This window comes from Aristolochia californica, unplaced genomic scaffold (assembly GCF_029961685.1).
Source record: "Aristolochia californica isolate CCGP_79_NKW_82.1479 unplaced genomic scaffold, dmAriCali1.0.hap1 SCAF_4, whole genome shotgun sequence".
In the NCBI taxonomy this organism is placed as follows: domain Eukaryota; kingdom Viridiplantae; phylum Streptophyta; class Magnoliopsida; order Piperales; family Aristolochiaceae; genus Aristolochia; species Aristolochia californica.
In genome coordinates, this window is record NW_027182103.1 from 43,684,311 (window position 1) to 43,697,266 (window position 12,956).

A 12,956-nucleotide genomic window follows, 5' to 3' on the forward strand; every position below is an offset into this window, starting at 1 on the left:
ATGTCTTGGCCACTCGAAATATGGATCCAGTTGTTCAAGTCGGGTCGTTTGCTTGAGTCTATAAGCAACACTCACGACTAAGCATGGCGAACTGACAAAAAATACGAGGGCGAGCTTGACACCCTAACCTGACCGGCCCCTCCCTACTCTAGGTCGCCTTGGCCTAGCCCACTGTTGACCCGACTAGTCCGATACCCTTGATTAGGAGAAACCCAATCTGGTTGCCACATAACTCTTACCTGGGCTAGAAAAAAGGTCTTGACAAGCTATAAATAGAATAGCGTAGCCAAGTCTTGTGGGAAGTGGAATCTTGCATTTTTATTTCCTGTTTTTGTGCCTTTCTTTAAAGTTTCGTAGAAGTGGTAAGTGAAAGCTAAGGAATCGAGCACTTTGCCTTCCTGTTTTCTATTATTAGTTTATTTTTGTTCTATTTTGTCGCCTCTTTCTCAATCCGACTCTCATATATTAATCCCTTTTCATCACCATGTTTCACCATTAAACACATCCTTAAACCTCAGACTCCAAACTTCTCTCTGAAAGCGACATAAGCAACAAAATGGTTGTTCTAGTTCGAGCTCTACTGTGGCTGGTGATTGTGGGAATGCTATGGGGCCCCGGGGAGGCAGTTCCGAGTTGTAAAGATGTACAAAGCGGTCTCATGCCATGCGTTGCGTACGTGACAGGTTCTGCCAATAGTCCTTCTGGGGCTTGTTGTAATGGGATGAAGGATCTCAACAAAAAAGTTGCAACCCGAGCAGATCGACAGGCAATCTGTAGGTGCTACAAGAAGGCCGCATCTAAAGTACCTGGCATTGACATGAACCGAGTTGCTAGTTTACCTAAAAAGTGTGGGGTCAAAACTATGATTCCCATAAGACGTAACGTTAATTGCTCCAAGTAATATCCCTTCTCCTTTTATTTTTTTCTTTGCATGACAGAAGAATTAATTCGAAATCTTTTTTTTCCCAATGATTGTTCAAGTGACTACTTATTTATTTTTGGTTTTTTCCAGGATTCGGTGAAGAGAACGACGATGGGGATTCAAGTCCTGTATGAGTTGATAGATGTGCCAAGCATGCGTTATGAAAAGCAGACCATCGAAGATGATCTTTTAAAATTAGTTTACATTCTTAGGGGTTCATTTTTGTAATGATGTATTAATCTTTCAATGAGTAACGTATGATAGTATTATTACAACTTTCAACAGCTTCTCCATTCGATAATTGCACTTGTTATCGAGATCATGATACGATTTGAGGCCAATAGAACATCCCGCTCAAGGAACCTCCACGAGGAGTATAAAACACATGACGTTGCAGATAGAATGAAAAAAGAATAAATGCAAAGATGCTACCTAAACGAAATCAGATTAAATTCTTAAGTGTAATGATGTTTTCCGACAGAAAAATCATTGTTTTTAATCTTCCTTTTCGTTCAAATTCAAAAGTTCTGGAGTATATCCCCATCATAACAGAAAAGAAAAAAGATGCATACATGGGATACTCTGATAGAGCATGACTCTGCTATCTTCACTTGTCGTTCAGCTATACAGCCATAAAATCTGGAATGGGTCGCAATAGCTGGGTTGAGTCTCCCAAGTCCTGAAGCTGGACTCGGGGTTAGATAGGGGTAACTCCATAAATTTCCATAAGTGGAGCCCAATCCCTAGACTTGACTCCCTTCCTCAACCATGATCTGTAAGTCCAAACTTGTACCATTTGAGTTAGAAGGCAATACACTCACTAGATAGTTTCAATCAACGTTGTAATAAATGGTAAGATCACCTCTACATCAAAAGGTTTAAATATGGAGGTGCATAATCAATTGGCATTGCCTGTAATTTTGGTTTGGTGACAATCTAACTATAAGAAGCTCAGAAAATCATAGTTTTGGGTAATTTCAGATTTGTTCAGAGAATTTGAATTACCGCATAAAACGTACAATTTCAAGAAGATACACATATTCGTCTGGTGTGTCGCACGTCCGTTCTTACGAATATCTTGAGGTCATCACCATCAAATTTTTACTCGCTTCCAATGGATTCATGCGAATGACATCCCCTGCTTTGTCCATCTCACGTCATACGAACTCGGACTTTCTTAAAGATGGCAGTGCATCGCAACAAGAAAAGATGATGTGGGAAGGATTCCCTAAGGGGATAGATATGATAATGTAAAGGGATCAACAAACATAGTAGCATGCTAAGATACCCATGATTTGGGAACTGGGATTGTAAAACATAAAGCTACAAAAGAAATAAAGACTCGTCCATTAAGGAGATAACAAGAAGTCATAGTTCGTCGGGACTAGATTCAGTAAGAGGATGAGTTTAGAGACAATCAATCATGTTGGTAGACTACATATTAACGCCATCTAGATTTTAAGATCTTGGTATTCTTACTATGGCCCGAACATGTCTTGGCCACTCGAAATATGGATCCAGTTGTTCAAGTCGGGTCGTTTGCTTGAGTCTATAAGCAACACTCACGACTAAGCATGGTGAACTGGCAAAAAATACGAGGGTGAGCTTGACACCCTAACCTGACCCGCCCCTCCCTACTCTAGGTCGCCTTGGCCTAGCCCACTGTTGACCCGACTAGTCCGATACCCTTGATTAGGAGAAACCCAATCTGGTTGCCACATAACTCTTACCTGGGCTAGAAAAAAGGTCTTCACAAGCTATAAATAGAATAGCGTAGCCAAGTCTTGTGGGAAGTGGAATCTTGCAATTTTATTTCCTGTTTTTGTGCCTTTCTTTAAAGTTTCGTAGAAGTGGTAAGTGAAAGCTAAGGAATCGAGCACTTCGCCTTCCTTTTTTCTATTATTAGTTTATTTTTGTTCTATTTTGTCGCCTCTTTCTCAATCCGACTCTCATATATTAATCCCTTTTCATCACCATGTTTCACCATTAAACACATCCTTAAACTTCAGATTCCAAACTTCTCTCTGAAAGCGACATAAGCAACAAAATGGTTGTTCTAGTTCGAGCTCTACTTTGGCTGGTGATTGTGGGAATGCTATGGGGCCTCGGGGAGGCAGTTCCGAGTTGTAAAGATGTACAAAGCGATCTCATGCCATGCGTTGCATACGTGACAGGTTCTGCCGATAGTCCTTCTGGGGCTTGTTGTAATGGGATGAAGGATCTCAACAAAAAAGTTGCAACCCGAGCAGATCGACAGGCAATCTGTAGGTGCTGCAAGAAGGCCGCATCTAAAGTACCTGGCATTGACATGAACCGAGTTGCTAGTTTACCTAAAAAGTGTGGGGTCAAGACTATGATTCCCATAAGACGTAACGTTAATTGCGCCAAGTAATATCCCTTCTCCTTTTACCTTTTTTCTTTGCATGACAGAAGAATTCATTCGAAATCTTTTTTCTCCCAATGATTGTTCAAGTGACTACTTATTTATTTTTGGTTTTTTCCAGGATTCGGTGAAGAGAACGACGACAGGGATTCGAGTCCTGTATGAGTTGATAGATTTGCCAAGCATGCGTTATGAAAAGCAGACCATCGAAGATGATCTTTTAGAATTAGTTTACATTCTTAGGGGTTCATTTATGTCATAATGTATTAACCTTTCAATGAGTAACGTACAATAGTATTATTGCAACTTTCAACAGTTTCTCCATTCGATAATTGCACTTGTTATGGAGATCATGATACGATCTAAGGCCAATAGAACATCCCGCTCAAGGAACCTCCACGAGGAGTATAAAACACATGACGTTGCGGATAGAATGAAAAAAGAATAAATGCAAAGATGCTACCTAAACGAAATCAGATTAAATCCTTAAGTCTAATGATGTTTTCCGACAGAAAAATCATTGTTTTTAATCTTACTTTTCGTTCAAATTCAAAAGTTCTAGAGTATATCCCCATCATAAGAGAAAAGAAAAAAGATGCATGCATGGGATACTCTGATAGAGCATGACTCTGCTATATTCACTTGTCGTTCAGCTATACAGCCATAAAATCTGGGATGGGTCGCAATAGCTGGGTTGAGACTCCCAAGTCCTGAAGCTGGACTCGGGATTAGTGAAGGGTGGCTCCATGAATTTGCATAAGTGGAGACCGATCCCTGGACTTAACTCCCCTCCTCAACCATGATATGTAAGTCCAAACTTGTACCATTTGAGTTAGAAATCGATACACGCACTAGATAGTTTCAATCAACGTTGTAATAAATGGTAAGATCACCTCTACATCAAAAGGTGCAAATATGGAGGTGCATAATCAATTGGCATAGCCTGTAATTTTGGTTTGGTGACAACCTAACTATAAGAAGCTCAAAAAATCACAGTTTCGGTTATTTCAGATCTGTTCAGAGAATTTGAATTATCGCATCAAACGTACAATTTCAAGAAGATACACAAATTCGTCCGGTGTGTCGTATCACCGTTCTTACGAATATCTTGAGGTCATCACCATCAAATTTTTACCCGCTTCCAATGGACTCATGGGAATGACATCCCCTGCTTTGTCCATCTCACGTCATACGAACTCGGGACTTTCAGAAAGATGGCAGTGCACCGCAACAAGAAAAGATGATGTGGGAAGGATTCCCTAAGGGGATAGATATGATAACGTAAAGGGATAAAAAAACATAGTAGCATGCTAAGAGACCAATGATTTGGGAACTGGGATTGTAAAACATAAAGCTACAAAAGAAATAAAGACTCGTCCATCAAGGAGATAACAAGAAGTCATAGTTCGTCGGGACTAGATTCAGTAAGAGGATGAGTTTAGAGACAATCAATCATGTTGGTAGACTACATATTAACGCCATCTAGATTTTAAGATCTTGGTATTCTTACTATGGCCCGAACATGTCTTGGCCACTCGAAATATGGATCCAGTTGTTCAAGTCGGGTCGTTTGCTTGAGTCTATAAGCAACACTCACGACTAAGCATGGCGGACTGACAAAAAATACGAGGGCGAGCTTGACACCCTAACCTGACCCGCCCCTCCCTACTCTAGGTCGCCTTGGCCTAGCCCACGGTTGACCCGACTAGTCCGATACCCTTGATTAGGAGAAACCCAATCTGGTTGCCACATAACTCTTACCTGGGCTAGAAAAAAGGTCCTGACAAGCTATAAATAGAATAGCGTAGCCAAGTCTCTTGGGAAGTGGAATCTTGCAATTTTATTTCCTGTTTTTGTGCCTTTCTTTAAAGTTTCGTGGAAGTGGTAAATGAAAGCTAAGGAATCGTGCACTTCGCCTTCCTGTTTTCTATTATTAGTTTATTTTTGTTCTATTTTGTCGCCTCTTTCTCAATCCGACTCTCATATATTAATCCCTTTTCATCACCATGTTTCACCATTAAACAAATCCTTAAACCTCAGATTCCAAACTTCTCTCTGAAAGTGACATAAGCAACAAAATGGTTGTTCTAGTTCGAGCTCTACTGTGGCTGGTGATTGTGGGAATGCTATGGGGCCCCGGGGAGGCAGTTCCGAGTTGTAAAGATGTACAAAGCGGTCTCATGCCATGCGTTGCGTACGTGACAGGTTCTGCCGATAGTCCTTCTGGGGCTTGTTGTAATGGGATGAAGGATCTCAATAAAAAAGTTGCAACCCGAGCAGATCGACAAGCAATCTGTAGGTGCTACAAGAAGGCCGCATCTAAAGTACCTGGCATTGACATGAACCGAGTTGCTAGTTTACCTAAAAAGTGTGGGGTCAAGACTATGATTCCCATAAGACGTAACGTTAATTGCTCCAAGTAATATCCCTTCTTCTTTTACCTTTTTTCTTTGCATGACAGAAGAATTAATTCGAAATCTTTTTTCTCTCAATGATTGTTCAAGTGACTACTTATTTATTTTTGGTTTTTTCCAGGATTCGGTGAAGAGAACGACGACGGGGATTCAAGTCCTGTATGAGTTGATAGATGTGCCAAGTATGCGTTATGAAAAGCAGACCATCGAAGATGATCTTTTAGAATTAGTTTACATTCTTAGGGGTTCATTTTTGTCATGATGTATTAACCTTTCAATGAGTAACGTACGATAGTATTATTGCAACTTTCAACAGCTTCTCCATTCGATAATTGCACTTGTTATCGAGATCATGATACGATCTGAGGCCAATAGAACATCCCGCTCAAGGAACCTCCACGAGGAGTATAAAACACATGACGTTGCGGATAGAATGTAAAAAGAATAAATGCAAAGATGCTACCTAAACGAAATCAGATTAAATTCTTAAGTGTAATGATGTTTTCTGACAGAAAAATCATTGTTTTAAATCTTACTTTTCGTTCAAATTCCAGAGTTCTAGAGTATATCCCCAACATAAGAGAAAAAAAAAAAGATGCATGCATAGAATATTCTAATAGAGCATGACTCTGCTATCTTCACTTGTCGTTCAGCTATACTGCCATAAAATCTAGGATGGGTCGCAATAGCTGGGTTGAGACTCCCAAGTCCTAAAGCTGGACCCAGGATTAGTGAAGGGTAGCTCCATGAATTTGCATAAGTGGTGACCGATCCCTGGACTTAACTCCCCTCCTCAACCATGATATGTAAGTCCAAACTTGTACCATTTGAGTTAGAAATCGATACACTCACTAGATAGTTTCAATCAACGTTGTAATAAATGGTAAGATCACCTCTACATCAAAAGGTGCAAATATGGAGGTGCATAATCAACTGGCATAGCCAGTAATTTTGGTTTGGTGACAATCTAACTATAAGAAGCTCAAAAAATCACAGTTTTTGGTTATTTCAGATTTGTTCAGAGAATTTGAATTATCGCATAAAACATACAATTTCAAGAAGATACACATATTCGTCCAGTGTGTCGCATCACCGTTCTTACGAATATCTTGAGGTCATCACCATCAAATTTTTACCCGCTTCCAATGTACTCATGGGAATGACATCCCCTACTTTGTCCATCTCACGTCATACGAACTCGGGACTTTCTTAAAGATGGCAGTGCATCGCAACAAGAAAAGATGATGTGGGAAGGATTCCCTAAGGGGATAGATATGATAACGTAAAGGGATAAACAAGCATAGTAGCATGCTAAGATACCAATGATTTGGGAACTGGGATTGTAAAACATAAAGCTACAAAAGAAATAAAAACTCATCCCTCAAGGAGATAACAAGAAGTCATAGTTCGTCGGGACTAGATTCAGTAAGAGGATGAGTTTAGAGACAATCAATCATGTTGGTAGACTACAAATTAACGTCATCTAGATTTTAAGATCTTGGTATTCTTACTATGGCCCGAACATGTCTTGGCCACTCGAAATATGGATCCAATTGTTCAAGTCGGGTCGTTTGCTTGAGTCTATAAGCAACACTCACAACTAAGCATGGCGGACTGACAAAAAATACAAGGGCGAGCTTGACACCCTAACCTGACCCGCCCCTTCCTACTCTAGATCGCCTTGGCCTAGCCCACGGTTGACCCGACTAGTCCGATACCCTTGATTAGGAGAAACCCAATCTGGTTGCCACATAACTCTTACCTGGGCTAGAAAAAAGGTCCTGACAAGCTATAAATAGAATAGTGTAGCCAAGTCTTGTGGGAAGTGGAATCTTGCATTTTTATTTCCTGTTTTTGTGCCTTTCTTTAAAGTTTCGTAGAAGTGGTAAGTGAAAGCTAAGGAATCAAGCACTTCGCCTTCCTTTTTTCTATTATTAGTTTATTTTTGTTCTATTTTGTCGCCTCTTTCTCAATCCGACTCTCATATATTAATCCCTTTTCATCACCATGTTTCACCATTAAACACATCCTTAAACCTCAGATTCCAAACTTCTCTCTGAAAGCGACATAAGCAACAAAATGGTTGTTCCAGTTCGAGCTCTACTTTGGCTGGTGATTGTGGGAATGCTATGGGGCCCCGGGGAGGCAGTTCCGAGTTGTAAAGATGTACAAAGCGGTCTCATGCCATGCGTTGGATACGTGACAGGTTCTGCCGATAGTCCTTCTGGGGCTTGTTGTAATGGGATGAAGGATCTCAACAAAAAAGTTGCAACCCGAGCAGATCGACAAGCAATCTGTAGGTGCTACAAGAAGGCCGCATCTAAAGTACCTGGCATTGACATGAACCGAGTTGCTAGTTTACCTAAAAAGTGTGGGGTCAAGACTATGATTCCCATAAGACGTAACGTTAATTGCTCCAAGTAATATCCCTTCTCCTTTTACCTTTTTTCTTTGCATGACAGAAGAATTAATTCGAAATCTTTTTTCTCCCAATGATATTTAAAGTGACTACTTATTTATTTTTGGTTTTTTCCAGGATTCGGTGAAGAGAACGACGACGGGGATTCGAGTCCTGTATGAGTTGATAGATGTGCCAAACATGCGTTATGAAAAGCAGACCATCGAAGATGATCTTTTAGAATTAGTTTACATTCTTAGGGGTTCATTTTTGTCATGATGTATTAACCTTTCAATGAGTAACGTACGATTGTATTATTACAACTTTCAACAGCTTCTCCATTCGATAATTGCACTTGTTATCGAGATCATGATACGATCTGAGACCAATAGAACATCCCGCTCAAGGAACCTCCACGAGGAGTATAAAACACATGATGTTGCGGATAGAATGAAAAAAGAATAAATGCAAAGATGCTACCTAAACGAAATCAGATTAAATTCTTAAGTGTAATGATGTTTTCCGACAGAAAAATCATTGTTTTAAATCTTACTTTTCGTTCAAATTCCAGAGTTCTGGAGTATATCCCCAACATAAGAGAAAAGAAAAAAGATGCATGCATGGAATATTCTGATAGAGCATGACTCTGCTATCTTCACTTGTCGTTCAGCTATACTGCCATAAAATCTAGGATGGGTCGCAATAGCTGGGTTGAGACTCCCAAGTCCCGAAGCTGGACTCGGGATTAGTTAGGGGTAGCTCCATGAATTTGCATAAGTGGAGACCGATCCCTGGACTTAGCTCCCCTCCTCAACCATGATATGTAAGTCCAAACTTGTACCATTTGAGTTAGAAGTCGATACACTCACTAGATAGTTTCAATCCACGTTGTAATAAACGGTAAGATCACCTCTACATCAAAAGGTACAAATATGGAGGTGCACAATCAACTGGCATAACCTGTAATTTTGGTTTGGTAACAATCTAACTATAAGAAGCTCAAAAAAATCACAGTTTTGGGTCATTTCAGATCTGTTTAGAGAATTTGAATTACCGCATAAAACGTACAATTTCAAGAAGATACACATATTCGTCCGGTGTCTCGCATCACCGTTCTTACGAATATCCTGAGGGCATCACCATCAAATTTTTACCCGCTTCCAATGGACTCGTGGGAATGACATCCCTGCTTTGTCCATCTCACGTCATACGAACTCGGGACTTTCTTAAAGATGGCAGTGCACCGCAACAAGAAAAGATGATGTGGGAAGGATTCCCTAAGGGGATAGATATGATAACGTAAAGGGATAAACAAGCATAGTAGCATGCTAAGATACCCATGATTTGGGAACTGGGATTGTAAAACATAAAGCTACAAAAGAAATAAAGACTCGTCCATTAATGAGATAACAAGAAGTCAGAGTTCATCGGGACTAGATTAAGTAAGTGGATAAGTTTAGAGACAATCAATCGTGTTGGTAGACTACATATTAACGCCATCTAGATTTTAAGATTTTGGTATTCTTACTATGGCCCGAACATGTCTTGGCCACTCGAAATATGGATCCAGTTGTTCAAGTCGGGTCGTTTGCTTGAGTCTATAAGCAACACTCATGACTAAGCATGGCGAACTGGCAAAAAATACGAGGGTGAGCTTGACACCCTAACCTGACCCGCCCCTCCCTACTCTAGGTCGCCTTGGCCTAGTCCACTGTTGACCCGACTAGTCCGATACCCTTGATTAGGAGAAACCCAATCTGGTTGCCACATAACTCTTACCTGGGCTAGAAAAAAGGTCTTGATAAGCTATAAATAGAATAGCGTAGCCAAGTCTTGTGGGAAGTGGAATCTTGCAATTTTATTTCCTGTTTTTGTGCCTTTCTTTAAAGTTTCGTAGAAGTGGTAAGTGAAAGCTAAGGAATCGAGCACTTCGCCTTCCTTTTTTCTATTATTAGTTTATTTTTGTTCTATTTTGTCGCCTCTTTCTCAATCCGACTCTCATATATTAATCCCTTTTCATCACCATGTTTCACCATTAAACACATCCTTAAACTTCAGATTCCAAACTTCTCTCTGAAAGCGACATAAGCAACAAAATGGTTGGTCTAGTTCGAGCTCTACTTTGGCTGGTGATTGTGGGAATGCTATGGGGCCCCGGGGAGGCAGTTCCGAGTTGTAAAGATGTACAAAGCGATCTCATGCCATGCGTTGCATACGTGACAGGTTCTGCCGATAGTCCTTCTGGGGCTTGTTGTAATGGGATGAAGGATCTCAACAAAAAAGTTGCAACCCGAGCAGATCGACAGGCAATCTGTAGGTGCTGCAAGAAGGCCGCATCTAAAGTACCTGGCATTGACATGAACCGAGTTGCTAGTTTACCTAAAAAGTGTGGGGTCAAGACTATGATTCCCATAAGACGTAACGTTAATTGCGCCAAGTAATATCCCTTCTCCTTTTACCTTTTTTCTTTGCATGACAGAAGAATTCATTCGAAATCTTTTTTCTCCCAATGATATTTAAAGTGACTACTTATTTATTTTTGGTTTTTTCCAGGATTCGGTGAAGAGAACGACGACGGGGATTCGAGTCCTGTATGAGTTGATAGATGTGCCAAACATGCGTTATGAAAAGCAGACCATCGAAGATGATCTTTTAGAATTAGTTTACATTCTTAGGGTTCATTTTTGTCATGATGTATTAACCTTTCAATGAGTAACGTACGATAGTATTATTGCAACTTTCAACAGCTTCTCCATTCGATAATTGCACTTGTTATCGAGATCATGATACGATCTGAGACCAATAGAACATCCCGCTCAAGGAACCTCCACGAGGAGTATAAAACACATGATGTTGCGGATAGAATGAAAAAAGAATAAATGCAAAGATGCTACCTAAACGAAATCAGATTAAATTCTTAAGTGTAATGATGTTTTCCGACAGAAAAATCATTGTTTTAAATCTTACTTTTCGTTCAAATTCCAGAGTTCTGGAGTATATCCCCAACATAAGAGAAAAGAAAAAAGATGCATGCATGGAATATTCTGATAGAGCATGACTCTGCTATCTTCACTTGTGGTTCAGCTATACTGCCATAAAATCTAGGATGGGTCGCAATAGCTAGGTTGAGACTCCCAAGTCCCGAAGCTGGACTCGGGATTAGTTAGGGGTAGCTCCATGAATTTGCATAAGTGGAGACCGATCCCTGGACTTAGCTCCCCTCCTCAACCATGATATGTAAGTCCAAACTTGTACCATTTGAGTTAGAAGTCGATACACTCACTAGATAGTTTCAATCCACGTTGTAATAAATGGTAAGATCACCTCTACATCAAAAGGTACAAATATGGAGGTGCACAATCAACTGGCATAACCTGTAATTTTGGTTTGGTAACAATCTAACTATAAGAAGCTAAAAAAAATCACAGTTTTGGGTCATTTCAGATCTGTTTAGAGAATTTGAATTACCGCATAAAACGTACAATTTCAAGAAGATACACATATTCGTCTGGTGTCTCGCATCACCGTTCTTACGAATATCCTGAGGGCATCACCATCAAATTTTTACCCGCTTCCAATGGACTCGTGGGAATGACATCCCCTGCTTTGTCCATCTCACGTCATACGAACTCGGGACTTTCTTAAAGATGGCAGTGCACCGCAACAAGAAAAGATGATGTGGGAAGGATTCCCTAAGGGGATAGATATGATAACGTAAAGGGATAAACAAGCATAGTAGCATGCTAAGATACCCATGATTTGGGAACTGGGATTGTAAAACATAAAGCTACAAAAGAAATAAAGACTCGTCCATTAATGAGATAACAAGAAGTCAGAGTTCATCGGGACTAGATTAAGTAAGTGGATAAGTTTAGAGACAATCAATCGTGTTGGTAGACTACATATTAACGCCATCTAGATTTTAAGATCTTAGTATTCTTACTATGGCCCGAACATGTCTTGGCCACTCGAAATTTGGATCCAGTTGTTCAAGTTGGGTCGTTTGCTTGAGTCTATAAGCAACACTCACGACTAAGCATGGCGGACTGACAAAAAATACGAGGGCGAGCTTGACACCCTAACCTGACCCGCCCCTCCCTACTCTAGGTAGCCTTAGCCTAGCCCACGGTTGACCCGACTAGTCCAATACCCTTGATTATGATTCCCATTAAATGTAACGTTAATTGCTCCTAATATCCCTTCTCCTTTTACCTTTTTTCTTTGCATGACAGAGAAATTAATTCGAAATCTTTTTTCTCCCAATGATTGTTCAAGTGACTACTTATTTATTTTTGGTTTTTTCTAGGATTCGGTGAAAAGAACGACGACGGGGATTCGATTCCTATATGAGTTGATAGATGTGCCAAGCATGCGTTATGAAAAGCAAACCATTGAAGATGATCTTTTAGAATTAGTTTACATTCCTAGGGGTTCATTTATGTCATGATGTATTAACCTTTCAATGAGTAACGTACGATAGTATTATTGCAACTTTTAACTGGCATAACCTGTAATTTTGGTTTGGTGACAACCTAACTATAAGAAGCTCAAAAAATCACAGTTTTGGGTCATTTCAGATCTGTTTAGAGAATTTGAATTACCGCATAAAACGTACAATTTCAAGAAGATACACATATTCTTCCGGTGTGTCGCATGACCGTTCTTATGAATATCTTGAGGTCATCATCATCAAATTTTTACCCGCTTCCAATGGACTCATGGGAATGACATCCCCTGCTTTGTCCATCTCACGTCATACGAACTCGGGACTTTCTTAAAGATGGCAATGCACCGCAACAAGAAAAGATGATGTGGGAAGGATTCCCTAAGAGGATAGAT

General features: G+C 40.1%; 4 protein-coding genes across 4 annotated transcripts; all 4 read left to right on the forward strand.

Annotated features, from left to right (window-relative positions):
- Positions 1–556: 556 nt before the first annotated feature.
- LOC137963403 (non-specific lipid-transfer protein 1-like) lies at positions 557–1,150 on the forward strand. The gene is made up of 2 exons (XM_068810526.1): positions 557–802; positions 1,013–1,150. Exons 1-2 carry the CDS (start codon positions 557–559, stop codon positions 1,148–1,150), a joined length of 384 nt encoding a protein of 127 aa, XP_068666627.1.
- Positions 1,151–2,969: 1,819 nt separating this feature from the next.
- On the forward strand, positions 2,970–3,567 carry LOC137963404 (non-specific lipid-transfer protein A-like). Its single transcript, XM_068810528.1, has 2 exons — positions 2,970–3,296; positions 3,427–3,567. The coding sequence occupies exons 1-2, from the start codon at positions 2,970–2,972 to the stop codon at positions 3,565–3,567; spliced, it is 468 nt and encodes a 155-aa protein (XP_068666629.1).
- A 1,816-nt stretch (positions 3,568–5,383) lies between these two features.
- Positions 5,384–5,981, forward strand: LOC137963405 (non-specific lipid-transfer protein A-like). Its single transcript, XM_068810529.1, has 2 exons — positions 5,384–5,710; positions 5,841–5,981. The coding sequence occupies exons 1-2, from the start codon at positions 5,384–5,386 to the stop codon at positions 5,979–5,981; spliced, it is 468 nt and encodes a 155-aa protein (XP_068666630.1).
- Positions 5,982–7,798: 1,817 nt separating this feature from the next.
- Positions 7,799–8,396, forward strand: LOC137963406 (non-specific lipid-transfer protein A-like). The gene is made up of 2 exons (XM_068810530.1): positions 7,799–8,125; positions 8,256–8,396. Exons 1-2 carry the CDS (start codon positions 7,799–7,801, stop codon positions 8,394–8,396), a joined length of 468 nt encoding a protein of 155 aa, XP_068666631.1.
- Positions 8,397–12,956: the final 4,560 nt, after the last annotated feature.